Source organism: Python bivittatus, unplaced genomic scaffold (assembly GCF_059951505.1).
Source record: "Python bivittatus isolate LINGU-HERP-01145 unplaced genomic scaffold, Pbiv_v1 ctg000330_np1212, whole genome shotgun sequence".
Classification (NCBI taxonomy): Eukaryota; Metazoa; Chordata; class Lepidosauria; order Squamata; family Pythonidae; genus Python; species Python bivittatus.
In genome coordinates, this window is record NW_028277058.1 from 61,094,114 (window position 1) to 61,111,650 (window position 17,537).

Below are 17,537 nucleotides of genomic sequence, written 5' to 3' on the forward strand. Positions count from 1 at the left end.
CTGTGTGCTTGGAAGCTAAGCAGGGTCACGGTTGGTGGGACATGAATGGGACACCACCAGGAAGTTTTACGCAGCCCCAGCACCCAGCTTCTAAGTGAGTTACAAGATATCTTTAAAAATCAGGAGTCTAATAGCATCTCTTCCAGCTAATCAGTGTTATTAAAAGTCAGATGCTTCTGCTTTTTAACAAAATGTGTTAGTCAGAAAGCATGTTACTGGACTTCCTTCTGACTTTTGGCTACATTGACTAATGCAGCTCTCTTCCTATATCTTTAAAAGTCTTAGCTTTCTGGGCAACAATAGAGAAATGGTTCCCTTCTACAGTGATTTTTTTTTACTTCCGAGTCTAGCCTATAGCCCTGAGATCTTCGTATAGACCAAGTTCTAACCAGCTTTGACCATGCTTGGCTTTTATTCTGAGACCATCTAAGACACATAGGTGTTGAGCAGTACATCTTTCCAGGGCTCCAACGATCTCTTTAAGTGACAGGTGATCCTTTTGTGCACAGAATAAAGCAAGGCTTTAGCTAGACACTTGCAGAGGGCAGAGGGAATGGCCTTGAAGGACAGGAGGAAGAGACACCAAGAAGGCAATGGTCAGATGAGGGGTTTGAGCCCAGCCAAGAAAGGAACTTGAAAATGTCTTAGACGTGACCCTCCCCAGTTCACACAAAGTTCACACAAACATTCAGACTTGCAAGATTCTATTTATTTATTTATTAAATTTATATAGCCACCCATCTCATCAACGTGACTCTGGGTGGCTCTGTTCCCATAGCTGTCACACTAAAAGTACTCCTGGCTGACATGGCATTGGTTCCTAGTCTGGCCTACCTTGTTGGGTTGACGACACCAAGGACATTTTCACATCCAGCTTTCAGTCCACTCATTTTTAAAAACGAAACTTCATTCCTCCAGCCCATCAAGCAGGACAGAGGAAATGCTAACAGAAGGAACAAGAAAGAAACAGCCAAGAAATGGGAGGAACAGCTTACACATTTTGCCTAATTCTTCATGATTTTGCAAATTTTTTAAAACTCGACCATGTCCAGCTTGATACAGAGTGAAAAAACAAGACACTGTTGAAAAGAGATATTACATTACATCCCGTTGCATGCAAGTCCCCCAAAGTGATGAGAAAGCATATGATAAAAATACAACGCATTTCTAATGCAGTATTATACACATACTAGATACTGGATCCCCCTGGAACCAAACCCACAAAATCAGGGAGGGGGAACCAATGTGTGAATCCTCATCACCTTGCAACCTTGAACCAAGACCAGGTCTCCAAGACCATCCTCTGAAATAAACGGAGTCTTGCTAGATTTAAATGCCTACCTTAACTGGTCCCTGGAAGAGGTCAGCCTTGGGAGGGGCGATGAGTCCCTCCTCAAGGTGACATTTGCAAGCCTGGCCCACGGCTTAAGTAAAGGACATGGGGTGGAGACTGATAGCTTCCAGAAAGAAAGAGGGACAGGGAAAAAAAAAAGAGCAGGAAGTCTACATTTCACAAATGTTTTTTATTGAATAAGTTTGTCCTATTTTCAGCAAGTGCAGAATACACATAGGGGCTTTTTATAGAAATCCATACTATAATCTCTTCATGCCTTGCAGAAGTTTGTTTCAGCCAGGGCTAACATTTTCAAGGGATTAATTAAGCCTTGCCTTCTTTCTTAAAACACTGGGCATAGCTATACCCAACGAAGCTTATGGTGAAAGGCCCCTATAAAAACTTTATTCCCAGGGTCTGGGGTCGGGTATGGTGACGGTAGAAAGGAAACCCCCAAGCAATCAAGCAGAAGAACGATCGTGCTGATGAGACCTGCCAGATTCGATGACTCTGGTTCACAACCAAGGGGCTTCTGTGCCTTCTCTGCACCAACAGACACACCACGTCCATATGATCCACTTGCTAATGCAATATGGATCCACTTGCTAATGATCCAAAGGATCTTTCAAAAACGCATCTCTTCTTGTTGGCTTCAAGCAGGAAGATAGGAGCAAAACCATTTGCACACTTTCCACCTGCTAACTGAAGCGTACGTTCTAGCAACCAGCCTAGATAGAAATCCATCCTTTGCAACTAGCACCACAGGCTTAACCCGGTTACTGAATTAACCCCCTTTCTGGGTTTGTACAAGGTGTTGAACCCAGGGGTTGGGTTCACACAAACAGCTATGCCCCAGTGGAAACAAACAAACCAATTTTAATGGAAACCTAGTTTAGCCTGCTGTGTAAATGCTACCATTCGATCTTTAAGGGAGCTGTTCAAACCCCCAACCCTGTTTGCACGCATGCATGTATGTGCATTCCTAGATTAAAGGCACCCAAAAGGGCCGTGATGTGAACAATTCCAGGACGTCACAATTTGAGACAACTCAATTCTGCTATGGTGAAGATGAGGAAATTTCCAAGAACCCTAAGAACGAAAAAGTTACAAGTAACCAAAATTCAGATGAGATGCCTTTAGGGGGGGAAAAAACACATTTCACCACTGTTTATAGCAGTGTTTCTCAACCTCAGCCACATTAAGATGTGTGGACTTCAACTCCCAGAATTCCCCATGCTGGGGAATTCTGGGAGATGAAGTCCACACATCTTAAAGTGGCTGAGGTTGAGGAACACTGATGTATAGCACCAAGGAGAACAGCTACATTGCTTGTCAACACAGGTTATAAATATAAATATGCATGAATGTTGCACAAACATTTAAAAAAAAAACCCTCAAGATCTACAAACACGAGCTTTGTTTAACTAGTGGCCTTCCGAGTCAGGAAGGGGAGCAGACGTGGGTGGGTAAGTTTGTTCAGAGTGAGATCTGATGTGGACAACCCCTTTCACGGACAAGATAAACATGTACCCTCTGGTTAGACCAAGAACCCTTGCAAGGTTTCCATTTTAGAATAATCAATTAAGGATCCAACTTCCCAGTTGGCCCAGGGTGGTGTCGCTTATTCTGTCCTTCCCAGCCAGCATCTTCCTTCAGACACTAGATAGAGAACAGAAGAACGTCAGAGGAAGTCCTGGAGCAACCTCTACATCACTGTTTCTCAACCTCAGCAACCTTAATAAGATGTGTGGACTTCAACTCCCAGAATTCCCCAGCCAGCATGCTGGCTGGGGAATCCTGGGAGTTGGAGTCCACACATCTAAAAGTTGCTGAGGTTGAGAAACAGTGATGTAGATAATCCAAAAGGAACCTGAGAAATAGCTATCCCATTTGGCCATGACTCTGCCTGCCGGACCATTCTTTAGGAAACTTGGATAGCCTCCCCACTCCTTCACCAAAAGGCCATCTTTATATAGGGACACCTGACTTCTAGATGCAGTTCATAAGATTTGGGTTGTTTATGTGTGTTGGGGAGAAAGATCTGGAGGGAGATGCAAGCTGCCTTCTACCCCCAGATTAACAGACATAGAGAGCCCTACAGCTCAGTCAACCTGATTTCGTGGAGCCAACTTTGGGTGATGCTCAATGGCCAAGATGACAAATCATGATCAACGCTCCCCTCCCATCTGAAAGCAACTTGAAGCTGTCCACGTGCTCTGCAGCCCTGCACAAGGACACCCAGTTCCCATTGGTATGGCTCCTCTGTCCCCACCGGGCCAAAAGCTTTTGCACGTGGCATTCAGGCTCTCCATGGTCCGGATCTCTCAAGAAAGGGGAGAATCGCCCACTTCTTCTTTGCAATGCAGATGATCATCGAGTGACTTCCAGAAGTATTTCTTTTATAGTCCCAGTTGGATTGCAACTATTTGATACCCTTTTTCAGACTTTTTTCCTGATGGCAAGCAAAAGCAGCTGATGCTGAACGCTTGCTTTTGCACACTTCATGGGCTCAACACCCAGCTGCAGGGGGCACCAAACCACTGAGCAGACTCCTCCTGAGTCAAAGAAGCCAAGCGTTACATCTCACCAAAGTTTTTTGTCACCTCAACAACCAAACGACAAAAAACTGTTTCCCTTCTCCTGGGGATGTGCATCTGCTTGGCACAGCCAAGATCTGCTATTTTTGTATTACAAAAATCAACCGTCCACTCCTGTAAACAGGGAACTCCTCCTCTTCCTCTACCCCAAGGCTCTGGTAGGAAATGTCCCATTCCAACAGAGAAGCATGATCTTTTCCAAGGGAGTCTCCACCGTCATTCCTGCTTTTTTTCCTCCCTCTTTTGTCCACAGTGTTGGACAAATCCCAGATTGTTCCACACTTCCGTGTACATCAGTGTCCCCACGAAGACAAAGAGAGTGCCAAGCCAATGCCAGACAGTGAAGGAGTTCTGGAAGTACAGGATGGAAAAGATCAGGCTGACAAACTTCCGCAGCGTCACCACCAGCGTGACGGTCAAGGAGGCACACTCGGTGGTCAAGATGAAGACCCCCCGGATACAGATGTATCTGAGAAAGGGGCAGAGTTAAGGGAAATGAGAAAAACGGAGGTGATATGAGAAGATGAAGATGGTGTGATTCCATCTGGTACAGCAACAGGAGGCTTTACACAGCTGTGGTCACCTCTCCAAATGAAATACTCTTCTAGAGAGTGGGAGGGAAACTCCCACTCCAGTTTTTTTCCGGGTCCAACTCAAGGCATTGGCTATCACCTTTAAAGCCCTACATGGCATGGGTCCAGGCTACCTCAGAGTCCTTGGGTTCTCTGAGCTTGGTTGGTTTCTTGCAAACGTTTCGTTACCTGGCTCGGTAACATCTTCAGTGCTAGGACTGTCTCACCCCCATTACATCGACCCGTCCCACCTGGTCCGGCAGAGAAGGCACGTTACGGATCCCATCGGTGAGAGAATGTCGACCGGCGGGTCCTAGGAGGAGAGCCTTCTCTGCCGTTGCCCCTGCCCTATGGGATACTCTTCCCCACAGAGGTGAGGCCGGCCTCTACCCTCCCAGTTTTCCAGAGGGAACTGAAGACTTGGCTCTGCCAACTTGCGTGGGGCGAGGAAAGATACAACCGACCCTGGGGATGGCTGGCACCCTGAAGACGATCCCTGAGTTTATTAACACCTAATTAACATCAGCCTCTTGGAAGTATTATGTAGGGAATTTGCATATTTTAATTAATTAATTAACATTTATCTATTTTAATTAACGTTCACTCTGTTTTGACTGTAAACCGCCCAGAGTCGCTCTGCAGTGAGATGGGCGGTGACAAATTTGAAATGTAAATAAATAAATTGTTTTGTGGAGATGAACGTCAATTGCCACAAGTCTTTTGGAAGTGTGGTGGTACCGCAGTGCAGTTTGCAAGTAAGTAAGTAAATAAATACAAAAGTCTCTGTGCTCCTGGGACAGAATCTAACCAAGGAACAAGTGAGCCAGTAATGAAAGGTTGTGATGTACGTCGGGAGATCTAATGATCTCCAGCAATGCTTCTCATGATTAATCTGAAGGAAAGTCATAACTTTCATAACAAAAAACAACAGAAACGGCGCCAAGTAAATAGAGCATGTTACGATTATGAAAAAAGTCACTACAGTTATACAGGTTGGTTCAGTTTCTTTGTGGAGGACTGGAAGTTGCTTCCAGATTATTTGAAAAACCGGTTGAGGCAGGAAAACCTTGAGGTGCAAATTGCAGGCCTTATAATCATCTTAATGGAATTTCCTAAGGGTGACAGAAGGATGGGCGTGCTGGATTTGCACCAAACCTTTCCACTTTCTCTTTTTACAACCAATTACTCCATTGCACCAAGATTGTAGTAGTTTGTGTGCACAAATAAAAAATACGTTTCTAAGGAGAGCAGAGTGTTTTTCGTGAGCTTGTTCTGATTTTTCAGACAGAGAAAACTTCAGAATGAGGGCATCTTGCAAGTGCATCGTGCATCAGACTTTCTTCAGATGCCGACATGCTGAGCTGAGGCACGCATCAGTTGAAACAACCAGATTTGAATGCGGACACTCCACCATGATGAGATGAGTTTACCATCTCTCCTCCTTCCCCCCAGGAGAAGACATGCAAAGACAGGAACAAATGAAAACATTAACCATAAGATGCAGAACTCCAAGAAGTCACCCTCCATCACAGGGAACCCAAGGAAGTTGGCTGAACATCAACCTCACCGTTACCAACCAACAGACATCTTCCAAAAAGGATACTGAGTGATGACGTTCATCATGAGATAGAACCACATTATGGGTACGCTGAGCCCAATCACTGGCACTTGGAAGGGTTCTGTGGAGAAGAGAGGATAGTAAGGAGGGGCCCTTCAAAGAACATGCTTGGGGCTGCCTGCAAAAGGGAAGGAAGAGGGAACGGATCCACCAGAACATCTACCCTCAATTTCATTCTTCTGTCTCCCATCAACATAATAAAGCCAAAACTTTGTTTCACCTACAGTTTCAGGAGGAGAAGCCTTCTGGAAGCCAGAAAGCAGAGAAAGAGTTTCTCCCCTGTAATTCCACTCTGTTCTGAGGAGGACCACTCAACAGCATTGAGACTTCTGCATTCCTTGGCTGCCCTGTGGTAAAGTAGGGTTGCTTCTTATAAGTACCCCATCTACTCTGCATGCAGAAGACCTCATGTTCAAGCTCCAATATCTGCAAGTAGATCTGGGGAAAACCTCCCTCTGCCCAGACCACCACCAGGAAGGGTAGAGAGGAGGACACGGCCCAAGACCAACCAATGGCCTAATTCAGAGAAAGCCATTTCCCGGATGCCACACAGATGCTTGATTCGGCACACTCGTACCGATACTAGGAGATGCGGCAGCAGCAGTGGGGACAGAAGAAGAGGGAGCTTGCTCTCTAAATATGGAAAGGGTGCGCTTGCAGGCACTCAGCGCCACATCTGCTACCTTGGAAGCAAGCACATTTGCAACTCCCAGAGGTGGATACAGGAGCCACCTGGATAAGAAAAAACACCAAGCGGGCAGTCTCTTCCAGGCTAGTAGACCTCTGGAAAAATAAGGGAGCTGGGGGGAAGAAGGCAGCTCCAAACGAAACCTTGGTAGTTTAAAGCTACAAGCAAACAGCAGGCTGATGGTCTTGTCAGGATGCAGATCAGAAAAAGATCGGTTCTCCAACTGAGGGATTGGAGAGCTACAGCCCTGATCTTCTGTCCTTGAAACACCTTCATGGCAGCTGCACAAATCTGCCTAAGGCAGAGGGAAATCACTGCTCCCTCCTATTATCTACCTCCTATTATCTACCTACCTAGCTGTTTTGTCAATAATCTCATAAAATTAGCAGCCTGTTAAAACTGGCAGGGGGCAATTAGAACTGGCCGGCAAGAAGTCTTGTGAAGGGAGCCCCAGGCACGGCATTCGCCCATCTGCTTCCTTCACAGGACTCCCTGCCTGCAAGTCCTGGTTGCCCTTGGCTCTTGGCTGCCCATGGGTAGCACTGAAAGAGGCTTAGAGGAAACAACCTTCCATTAAGACAAACTATGGTTTATCAAGCCCATCAGTTCGCACATTATGCTAAGCCATAACTTGGTTTCCTTGCCTTCGACTTAGTCTTTCAACCCATCCAATGGTGGAGTTGAAGTCCACACACCTTTAAGTTGCCAAGGATGAGAAACACTGCTCTGGCCTCTTGCTTTGGATAACCAAATATCAGCTGAGCTCAAACATATCCCCAAATACTAAGACGAGCCATGCCAGTTTGGAGAAGGAGAGGCCATCAAGTGTCTCTGGAAGGGTTGCTAAATTTCTTGCAACTCCCACTGCAACTAGACGTTTAATTGTCTAGCAATCTTTTTTTTTTAATAGTATTCTATTGAAATTTTAAAATTACAAAGTTAAAAGTTAGAAATGAAAAAGAAAATTGGAAATACAAATTATAAAGAAAAGGAAAAGAAAAGGTGAGATAAAGTAAAAGTAAAAGAAAAAAGACATGAAAAATAGATAGCTTCCAATCAATCTCTGGTCTTAAGAATAATATAAGTGTCATAAGTGCTAGTTTTTAATGCATTAAGTAGAAATAATTCTTTGTCAAAGCATATCCCATTACATTTATAATCTAATCTTCAAATCCCCATGTAAGCTTCGCCCCGCCTGCATTTTGCAAATAGTCCATCAGTGGTTTCCATTCTTTAAGGTAATAATTATTTGAATTTCCTTTTAATAAACAAGACCATTTATCATTTTCTGCCATTAATTGTCTAGCAATCTTGATCATTTGTTTTTCTCTCAAGCTGGTTTGCTTTATATATTTTCTTAATATGCCTGTTTCTTGGGACTTGGTCTTTGGCTATAAAATTGATAAAAATCAATCAAGGTTCTATCACCACTATGACTATTATGATCTGGTGCTTCCCATTATTCTCAATCTCCAGCAAAACTATAATTATATAAACAGCAAGTGAACGCAGTGCAAATGTTCATTTAAAAGATGTTGGAGGGAAAGAAGAGAAAAACGAAAGAAAAACCGTTTGGGCGAGGTTCAGGCAAGGTAGATGAAAGGTGAGGTGATCCAGAAGCTCTTAAAGATCTTAACAGGAGATGGCAGAGGGGAGAGTTCAGCCAAGACCCAACGTGAGGAATGGATAGCAACTGACAAGGAAAGCTGGTTTGCCAAAAACAAAACTTTCAACATGGCTTGCCACTAAGCAGTGCCTTGTTGTAGACACCGTGGGGAAGAGTTGTGCTAGTCTACCGTGGCAAAAAATCAAGAGGAATCTGGTAGCCCCTTTTCCAACTCACACACTTTATCCAAAGGCAGAAGCTTTCATGAACTGCAGGTCGTTTCATGAGATGCATAAAGTGGCTAAATTGGTAATAAACATTAAGAGCAAAATAGATCTCAATACATTACTTGTAAAAAGTTCAGAAAGAGCTTGCATTTTGTCCAAAGGCATCCGTTTTACAAGCTCTGTAGCTCACTCCGGGCATCGGATGATGCAAGCCGCAGCCCACAAAAGCTGATGCCTTTGAATAACACGGGTCAGAAAAAGTGCTACCAACGGACATTCAACTGAGACCGGAAATCTTTTTATTAGGGATGATGGACATACGCTTAGAAAAAACACATGCTACTCTACTTCTCTATACAACAACGGCCGTGAGATGGCTTCTGGCTCAACGTTGGAAAGACCAGGCACTACCTACGGTTGAGGAACGGAGAGTCGAGCTGTCGGAATTAGCAGGGAAGGTGAAACTGACGGCGATTATAAAAGAAAAAACTGATAAAATTTAAGAAAGGCTGGAAGCCGTTAATTGATTGTTTGTATGAAACTGAACATAGTCAAATTGTGACATACGCTTTCGATGATTAGCTACAACCACAGACTATCGGGAAAAGTAGAAGCTATAATATAAAGTGAAACAAGGGTTGTATGAAAGGTTTTTTTGTATATATCCTTGGCAAAAGAAGTCGGAAGTCCATATATGTTTGTATTTTTTCTTCTGTCGTTTTTCTCTTTCTCTATTTTCTAATCTACATTTCTACTATTTTCCTCCTTTTGCAATTCTTCTCATACTTTTATTGTAAACTTTTTTCTTTCATTTTTAGTTTGTATATTATGAAAAATAAAAATAATTGGAAACAGACCACACTCATACACCAGGTATGACCCCCCCCCAAAAAAAGAGTTATACCAGACTCCTTCTGATTTTAAGTTGCGCCTCTAATATTTCTGTTCCAAACTAAAAATATGTCTCCGTATCAACTCACTGGACTGACTGAAGAGAAGCCCATGTCGGTAAATATCTGGTGCCAGAAGGAGAAATCCTGGGAGAGGAAGCGCATGCTAGGAGGAAAAATAAAACAAGGATTTTGGAACAGAACAGGCAAGCCGAAGTTTCCACCACCATCAAAAATGGACACAAAGCTTTTGCAAGGCTCACAACATCCTTCCAGCTTCTTATCCTGCCTCCCCAACTGAGCCCAAAGTTTTGGCCCCGCCTACTGAGTGATGTCACTGGGGATTCCCCTGTGGCCCCTGAAGGCTGAAATAATGTCCTTAACGAATTCTTTAAAGCATGCCTTCCCTCCCAGGGCAGAACCTTTGCTCACCTCATTTTAGAAGGTTGCTACATGGAGAAGACACCCACATTTGGGAATGGAAGCAGCATCAGCTTTGATCTATGATCAGAGCAGAGCTGGGGGTTAGCTAGAACAGTGTTTCTCAAATTCGGCAACTTTAAGATCTGTGGACTTCAACTCCCAGAATTCCCCAGCCAGCCTTGCCATGGGAGTTGAAGTCCACACATCTTAAAGTTGCTGAGGTTGAGAAACACTGCAGCAACCTGACATTTGGGGAAAACCACTTAATTCCTGCAAACTGAAACCAGATAAAAGGACTGTGGGCACTTACGTTGTAGAAAAGAGCTTCCTTGGAGTGTTTTCCAAACTTCTTATAGAGGGTTTCCTGGAAGATCCCCATCCTGGCTGACATGAGGAGGGCAAAGGTCAAGGCCGCAATTCCTAAAACACAACCGTTGAGACCAACATTGTGGATTTGCCCTCCAGCAGAAGATCTCCAGGGCCGGATGGGCACTCAAGATCTGCAGAGACTCTTTGGCTAAAAGAAAGATCTCCTCAAACTCAGGTTTGACTCCTGCTGACCATGTAAATACATCCGCCTAGTTTTCATAGCAACAATACAGATGTGGTTTGCAACTGCCTTATTCCAGGACATTTTTCAACTTCCCAGTTTAGATTATAGCCCTGGCATGTCCTAGTGATCTCCCACCCATCTATTAACCTCATCTTAGTATTTAGGGAACCAGCCAAGGTTGGTTAAGCATTGCCACCCAGCAAAAACAAACTTAAGGGACCCATGGACATATATTCTTGAACTGCACCATTCAAGACTGCCTGAAAACACATTCTTGGCCCTGTCTGTGCACAGCATTGAATGGCCTGCATTAATGCCACCATCAGCCCACTGTCCTCCTAAATGATCCAGATGAGCTTAGGAAAGGCATGGCAGGGAAAATATTTGCACTAGTATGATTAACCACCTCTTGAATCTGTTGTGTAGGCGGAGGGAGGAACCACATCACATCTTTAATCAGAGCTGGCAAACTACAAAAAGTAGGTGGCCACAGAACAAAGAGGAGAAGGCCAAGGCACAAATTACATTGGATTTAATATGAAGTTCAAATTAATCAAATGCAACTGAAATGATTACTCCTCAGGTATTCTGGAATCCCCACCCTTCCTTCTGCCACCCTGAAAATTAATACTGCGGTGGTAACTTTTGGAGAACCTTCAATCCGTCCAAGAGTCCATTCATTTCAATTCGTAGAGTTTGGTTTGGAAACTGGGCTCCGCTTTGTTTCCCCCTCCCCAACCCCATCTGCTCAGAAGAGGGTTACCGTGGGGGGCAGTTACAGACCTAGCAGCCACCAGAAAAAGGCAGACACGCTTTCCTCGTCTTCACTCGTACTCGATACAGAACTCTAAAAGGGAAGGAAGGAAGGAAGGAAGGAAGGAAGGAAGGAAGGAAGGAAGGAAGGAAGGAAGGAAGGAAGGAAGGAAGGAAGGAAGGAAGGAAGGAAGGAAGGAAGGAAGGAAGGAAGGAAGGAAGGAAGGAAGGAAAATTTCAGCTTCTGCAATTGATTTGTTCTTGTGAGATGTATTAATGGACATTCAATTAGGATAAAGGATTGAGTGTAATTGGAATACTGTCCATAAAATCCAGCATTGGATGGGAGATTTCACAAAATCCAATTTCTTGAGAGAAACTGCCCTTATGGCCAGCATGAACCTGAGCCCTTAGCACATGTACTCCTCCACTGCTCCTTTTATGAGAACGCATGTGCTCACATACCTCCTCCTTGTATGAGATCAAGCTTCTAATGAGGGAGAAGGGACTGAGTTCCTCCTCTCAGACTGCAACACGTTTCTCACGAACAGAGGAGGCAGGTTCTTATCGGCAGTTATTGCCATAGAGAAGCCTTGAGATTGGAACAACATAATGTTGGCGTTCTTTTGCTCTTTTAGCTTACATTTATTGTGATTTTATCCACTTTGTCTTGCTCTGCTTTATCTCATTTTATTTTGCTGACATGTACATGTAAATTCTAACTGGCAGGTCCTTAGGGTTTTACTGTTTTCACTATAAGTGAGCCAACTTTTCCGTGTTGTTCTATTTAATGTTGTGACTACTTTGCTGGTTCTTGACCGTAAATCAAACAAACATAAAATCCAAAGAGAAAACGACAGCCCTCTTCTTACGACTTCCCTTCCTTTTTCTGCACAAAGGTGCATTTTTCAAGCTTTAAAATCCATTTCAAATGTTGCTAAAATATTCCAAAGAAGGGAAGGGGTTCAACCTCACGGATATGGGCTAGTCTGGGCCGTGCGTAGCCACCTGGCCAGGCAAAAGATGAAGCCCCAAAGAGGGGCGAGACTCCGTTTGCTGCTAATGGCCTTCGGCTGCCCCGTGACAGGAGAGGGAGGACGTTGGAGGCAGCCCACCATCCCTGACCCACCCTTCAGAGCAGGTCACGCAATTTTCGGCAGCGCTTCTGTGCGCAGGAAGGGCATGGCGCAGGCCGGGGTGGGTGTCTAACCTTGAAGACAGGCACTAGAGTGGTGCTTACCACTTCTTTTGCTGACATGAAAGTACAGGTGAAAATGCCCAGGGAGACCAAAGCTATAGAGATATATTTGGAGACGGTGTACCTGTGCAAGAGAAGGAAGGAAGAACTTCAACAGAACAGCCTCAGGCCCACTCGCCGAACTCCCAGCTGTGCATGCAGAACCCCTCCGAGCCTTGAGAACCTCACTTCCCAGCAAGAAGGACAGCCCCACTCAGAACAACCCTGGAAACGTCTACCCAGCAATGGGAACACCCTGACGGGATTTGGCCCCGACGGGATCGGCCTCATCCTGGTCACAGGCCTGCAAAGCAGGACCAGCCTCCAATGGTGGGGCAGAAGGGGACAACTCCACAAGCTGTTGTCCATCCACTCTTCGTTCCCATGGTATCCATTTCGGGAACAGGCAAGCTACACCCTTGGGGTTGCCATTTTGTGACAGCGCCCCAAACTGCAAATGTGCCCAGTAGCAAAAGGAAGGATTATTTAGAGCAGTGTTTCTCAATCTTGGCAACTTTAAGATGTGTGGACTTCAACTCCTAGAATTCCCCAGCCAGCTTTGCTGGCTGGGGAATTCTGGGAGTTGAAGTCCACACATCTTAAAGTTGCCAAGGTTGAGAAACACTGACTTAGAGGCTAAAAGGAACTTATTTTATAGAGAGGAAGGAAACAGGAAGTCTGACTTTCCTCTTTCCAAGCTGGATCCCAGAACTGAAGCAACAAGATCCTCATACAGAATGGCTCCCTCTTGCATTGCAACAACAGACAGCGCCCCTTCCATTTAAAACACCCCCCCCCCTCCATGAATGGCAGCCAAATCTCAGCAGTGCAATTCCAATTTTTTTTTTTTAAAATTTATTTGAGGGGGGTCTCTTGAAGGAGGAGAATGAGAGCATCTCATTCCCATCCTTAACCCCTTCCACACCCGTTTGGCCCCGTCCCTTCCAGAGACACCCCAGCATCATTTAATGGCCCCTCCGGTTCTTCAGAAAACCAGGAGCCTGGGTTGCGGTCCTTGAGTCTCCGAGCTTGCTCATCCCTGATTGAAAACGACTGAAAAAGGTCTTGTTGAGAAAGAGAAGGTCAACACTGGAGGGAAGCTGGGGCTCCAAGCTTCTCTCTTGATGTCCTCCTACCCGCTGCCAAACCCAAGCATACACGTTCCCATTGGTGGTCCAACCACAAGGAGAAGCCATAGCCACGACCTTCCTCCGTGAGCGCAAGCATCCGGTTTCACTGCTATCCAAGGGAGCCATCTTACCTTTTGTTCAGGATACTGATGCCCAGAGCCATGCTGGCGATCAAGGAGCCCTGCAGGGAAAGAAACGGGAAAGAAGTGAAAACAGGGCAGGTTAACAGTGACTGGGATGGTAGGAAGAAGAGAGGTTGAAGGCACTAGATATCTTTTGAAGGTCAAGAAGGTTGAGAGGGGATATGGTAGTGCTCTTCAAAGGATCTCACACTGAAGGTGAAGATCTCTATTGCTCTAGAAGGCAGGTTGTAGAATTCAGGAAGATATGATTCCAACTCAAAGCTTTCCTAACAGTGTCCCAGAGAGGTGGTGGGCTTCCATTCACTGAGGTCACCAAGCAGAGGGTGGATAGCCACCTGTTGGGGAAGTTTTCATTTGATTCTTGCACTAGCAGGGACTGGACTCCATGGCCCTTTCCAATCTAGAAGTCTACAGACAGGAAAAGGGTTGAACACGGAAAGTCTCGGGGCATGGGTACAACCATGTGTCCCTCCTGGTGACTGAAAATCCTTCGGGGGGCCCCTTGCAACAAGGGTTGGGTCAATGCCAGGTGAGGAACAGGCTCTCTGGAGCAAAAGAGCTCCAAGAATTGCAACTGATTCCCTGCCTGCTCCCCTCCTTCTGTAGGGACGCACTTAAGAAGATGCAAAAAGGAATGGGTGGTAGGGTTGGAAAGGATCTTGGAGGTCTTGTGATCCAATCCACTGCTCAGGGCAGGAATCCTGAGATCAATTTAATGAGTGTCCAACCTTTGCTTGAAGTCCTCAAGGGATGGAGCCCCCACAACTCCAGGGGGCAGGCTGTTCCACTGTTTCATAGCTCTCATGACCAGGGAATTCCTCCTTTTTTTGAGTTTGGATCTCCTCCATAAAGCTTCCACCCGTTCATTCTTGTCATACCCTCAGGTGCTAAGGAGAATAAATCCACACTCTCTTCCCTTCAAATCCTATGGCCTTCAACTTCTAGACCTCCCAGACAATGCAGCCCAACCTGGCAATGGCCTGTTCTGAATGGGAGGGCTGTGGAACTCATCCATCAAGGACTCCAATCCCATAAGCCAGAACTCACCGATCTAAATATCATATGCAGAGGCATCGCAATGTTCAGGTTGAGCGCATAGTTGTTCACTACGCTCACTGTGAAAAACATAGCCACCATGATCAGGTAGAACCTAGAAAGAGAAAGGCCACCAAGAGTTGTCACCTTCCAGGTTACATGGGATACGAGGTTCCTGGAAAGCAGCCCCCCCATTTGAAATTCTATCAGCCCCCCTTGAATTCTTACTAAAGCAGAAAGAAGGGTTACAAATCAAATAATTAAAATACTGTTAGCTTTCCAAAAGTTATTAAAAACAGAGCTATTTAGGGAAGCCTTTGGGGCATAAAATGATGCTGCTGATTTATCCATGTATATAACTGACTTGTTTCTCTTTGGATTCATGTTTTACAGTTCTGCATCTTACTTACTTACTTACTTACTTATTTATTTATTTTTCTGACCCACTATATCAGGGTCATTTTATTGCCTTGTTCGGTATACCCCTGAGAGACTTTCTAACGGGTGCAGGCAGAACTCAAATAAATAAAACCGTAAATCAGAATGTTGAAAGGAGGCTCTTTTAATAGCCCCCAATAGATCGGTATCGGATTTAGTGGGGTTCTTCCAATCCCATATACTTAACAAACACAGATTTTAATCTCTGGGCAGGTGAATTTCCAAGTTACCCTCTAACAAAGGCAAAAGTATCGACAATGGGACCGGAAAAGCTGAGTGGGTCAGTGAAAAAACCCCTAATCTATACTTGGAGAAGGCTTTTTTGAGGAAGACCAAAATGGTAAAGCAGACCATGGGACCTGACCGCCAAGGAGACACGTCACCCTTTAAGGACGCCCTTTGACGGACGGCAGCGTCCACTCTGCGTCTACTGGGGCCCAGAACAAGTCACTTCCAAAAAGCGGGAGTTTTCAGCTCCGTTCTGGGATCGGCCATACCTGATAGGGATGGCGGGCCGCTTCCGTCCGAAATTTGCCTCGAAGATGAAGCCCTCCAAGGCGATGAAGAAGAACTGCGCGAAGGTGATCAGATTCCCGCTGCCTGGAAACTCCCTGCCCGTCGGAAGAGGGATGGGGGGGGGGGGACAGGGGAGACGGTCACCTCTCGCGCGGCGCCCGGCGCAAACGGACCCGCCACGCGGAAGGGCCGGTCTCGGGCGAGCCTCTCCCAGCAGCGCGTTTCACCGAAAGGCGCGGACTCCCCCCGGCTTTTGCAACGTCGGAGCGGGGCGGGGGGCGGGACGGCTGCCCGGGCGCCTCCGACTCCCGCAGACCGACGCGGCCCGGCCCCGCCGCCCCGCCGGGCGCGGAACTCAGACGCGCACGGAGCGAGGAGCGGCGCTCCGGCACCGGCGCTCCGCAGACGGGGCGCGGAAAGGCACCCGGGCGCCCAGGCGGGGCGCAGGAGCCCCGCAGCGGGCGCCCTGCGCAGCCTCGGAGAAGGGGGTCCCGCGGCACCCTGCGCCCGGCGGGCGCCCCACGGGACTGCAATGCCCCGCAGCCGGAAGAGCCCAGCCTGGCACCCTCGCCCGCCCGCCCGCGCGCCCCCCCCGCACCTGATCAGGAGCTCCAGGAAAACCACGTTGCTGCAGCAGCCGCCGAAGACCAGCGCCACGGCCGCCCCGGGGCGCATCCTGGCCGGGGAGAGCGGCGCGGCGGGCGAGCGCGAAGCCGGCACCCTGCGCGGCGCCCCCGCTTCCTGCTCTCGCCCGCCCGCTGTAGTCCTCCAGCCTCCTCCCTCCCGGGCAACCTTAGGGCGCTCCGGCCGGCGGCGGACTACGCCTCCCAGGATGCCTCGCGCGCGCCGCCCGTACGCGTGGCCGCTCGCCGCGTGGCCGGGCGCCCTTCTGGTCGGCCCTCCCAAGGCCTTCTGGGGGTTGAAGTCCGCCCTTCCGAGCTTGCGAAACGCGGCTCTGGAGAGTGGCGCAACTTTCGGTGCGGGAAGCTCTCTTTTTAATTCAAAGATTTTACATAGATAATAAGAGATGCATTCAAAGAAAGGGGGGGGAAATACAGTAAAGGAAATGTGAAAAAGAAAAGCAAAAGAGAAAAGAAGGTAGAAAATAGGAAAAGAACAGAACAGGGAATTCTGTTTTTTTTATTTTCGTTTTCCTCTTCTGTCTTCTGTTCCCTTTTGCTTTTCTTTTTCACATTTCCTTTACTGTATTTTTCCTTTCTTTGGGTGTATTTCTTGTTATCTATGTAAAGTCGTTTAATAAAGACTATTTAAAAAAGCTTCCTGCTTAATTGTGTGTGTGTGTGTGTGTGTGTGTTTGTCTGTCTGTCTGTCTGTGTGACTGTGTGTGTGTGTGTGTGTGTGGTGTGGCTTTGATCCTCCTCTCGGCAGTTATACATACGATGCTAATCCAACCCTCTCTCCCAGATTTCATCATAATTCCCTCCTTTCCGTAGCCTATTCTTTCTAATCCTCAAAACCCCAAGTCACAAAATCATTTTCTTTCTTACGCAAAAAGTCCATAAGAGGTCTGCTGTAGGAACCTTCGACTTCCGCAGGCCAATTACCCTTTTTCGCCTCCCCCTTTCCTGTGATTTTTTCCGTGTTGCCCCTCCGCTTGATATGTTAAGAAAACACCCATAAAAAAAAATGCCATTGCACACCCTGGGGTTGTGATGATTTTGCCAGGCTGTCTCTCCGAATTATGTTGCTTAACATTGATGTGTGGCCTAATCCTTTGCAGTTTTATTCCAGCAGTCTGTCTGTCTAACTATAAACCG

At 46.6% G+C, this 17,537-nt stretch overlaps 1 protein-coding gene across 1 annotated transcript; it reads right to left on the bottom strand.

The window, feature by feature from the left end:
• Positions 1–1,508: 1,508 nt before the first annotated feature.
• SLC35B4 (solute carrier family 35 member B4) lies at positions 1,509–16,561 on the bottom strand. The gene is made up of 10 exons (XM_088141430.1): positions 16,358–16,561; positions 15,741–15,854; positions 14,818–14,920; positions 13,759–13,808; positions 12,501–12,582; positions 11,291–11,354; positions 10,265–10,374; positions 9,622–9,697; positions 6,106–6,181; positions 1,509–4,399 (listed from the first exon to the last, which is right to left on the bottom strand). The coding sequence occupies exons 1-10, from the start codon at positions 16,432–16,434 to the stop codon at positions 4,147–4,149; spliced, it is 1,005 nt and encodes a 334-aa protein (XP_087997556.1). The 5' UTR covers positions 16,435–16,561; the 3' UTR covers positions 1,509–4,146.
• Positions 16,562–17,537: the final 976 nt, after the last annotated feature.

Coding starts and splice junctions, on each gene's coding strand:
- SLC35B4 (XM_088141430.1), bottom strand. CDS start 16,434: ATGCGCCCCGGGGCGGCCGTGGCGCTGGTCTTCGGCGGCTGCTGCAGC. Junction 13,809..14,817: donor TGCATATGATATTTAGATCG/GTGAGTTCTGGC, acceptor CTTTCCCTGCAG/GGCTCCTTGATCGCCAGCAT. Junction 4,400..6,105: donor ATGATGAACGTCATCACTCA/GTATCCTTTTTG, acceptor CCCCTTTCTCAG/ATACATCTGTATCCGGGGGG.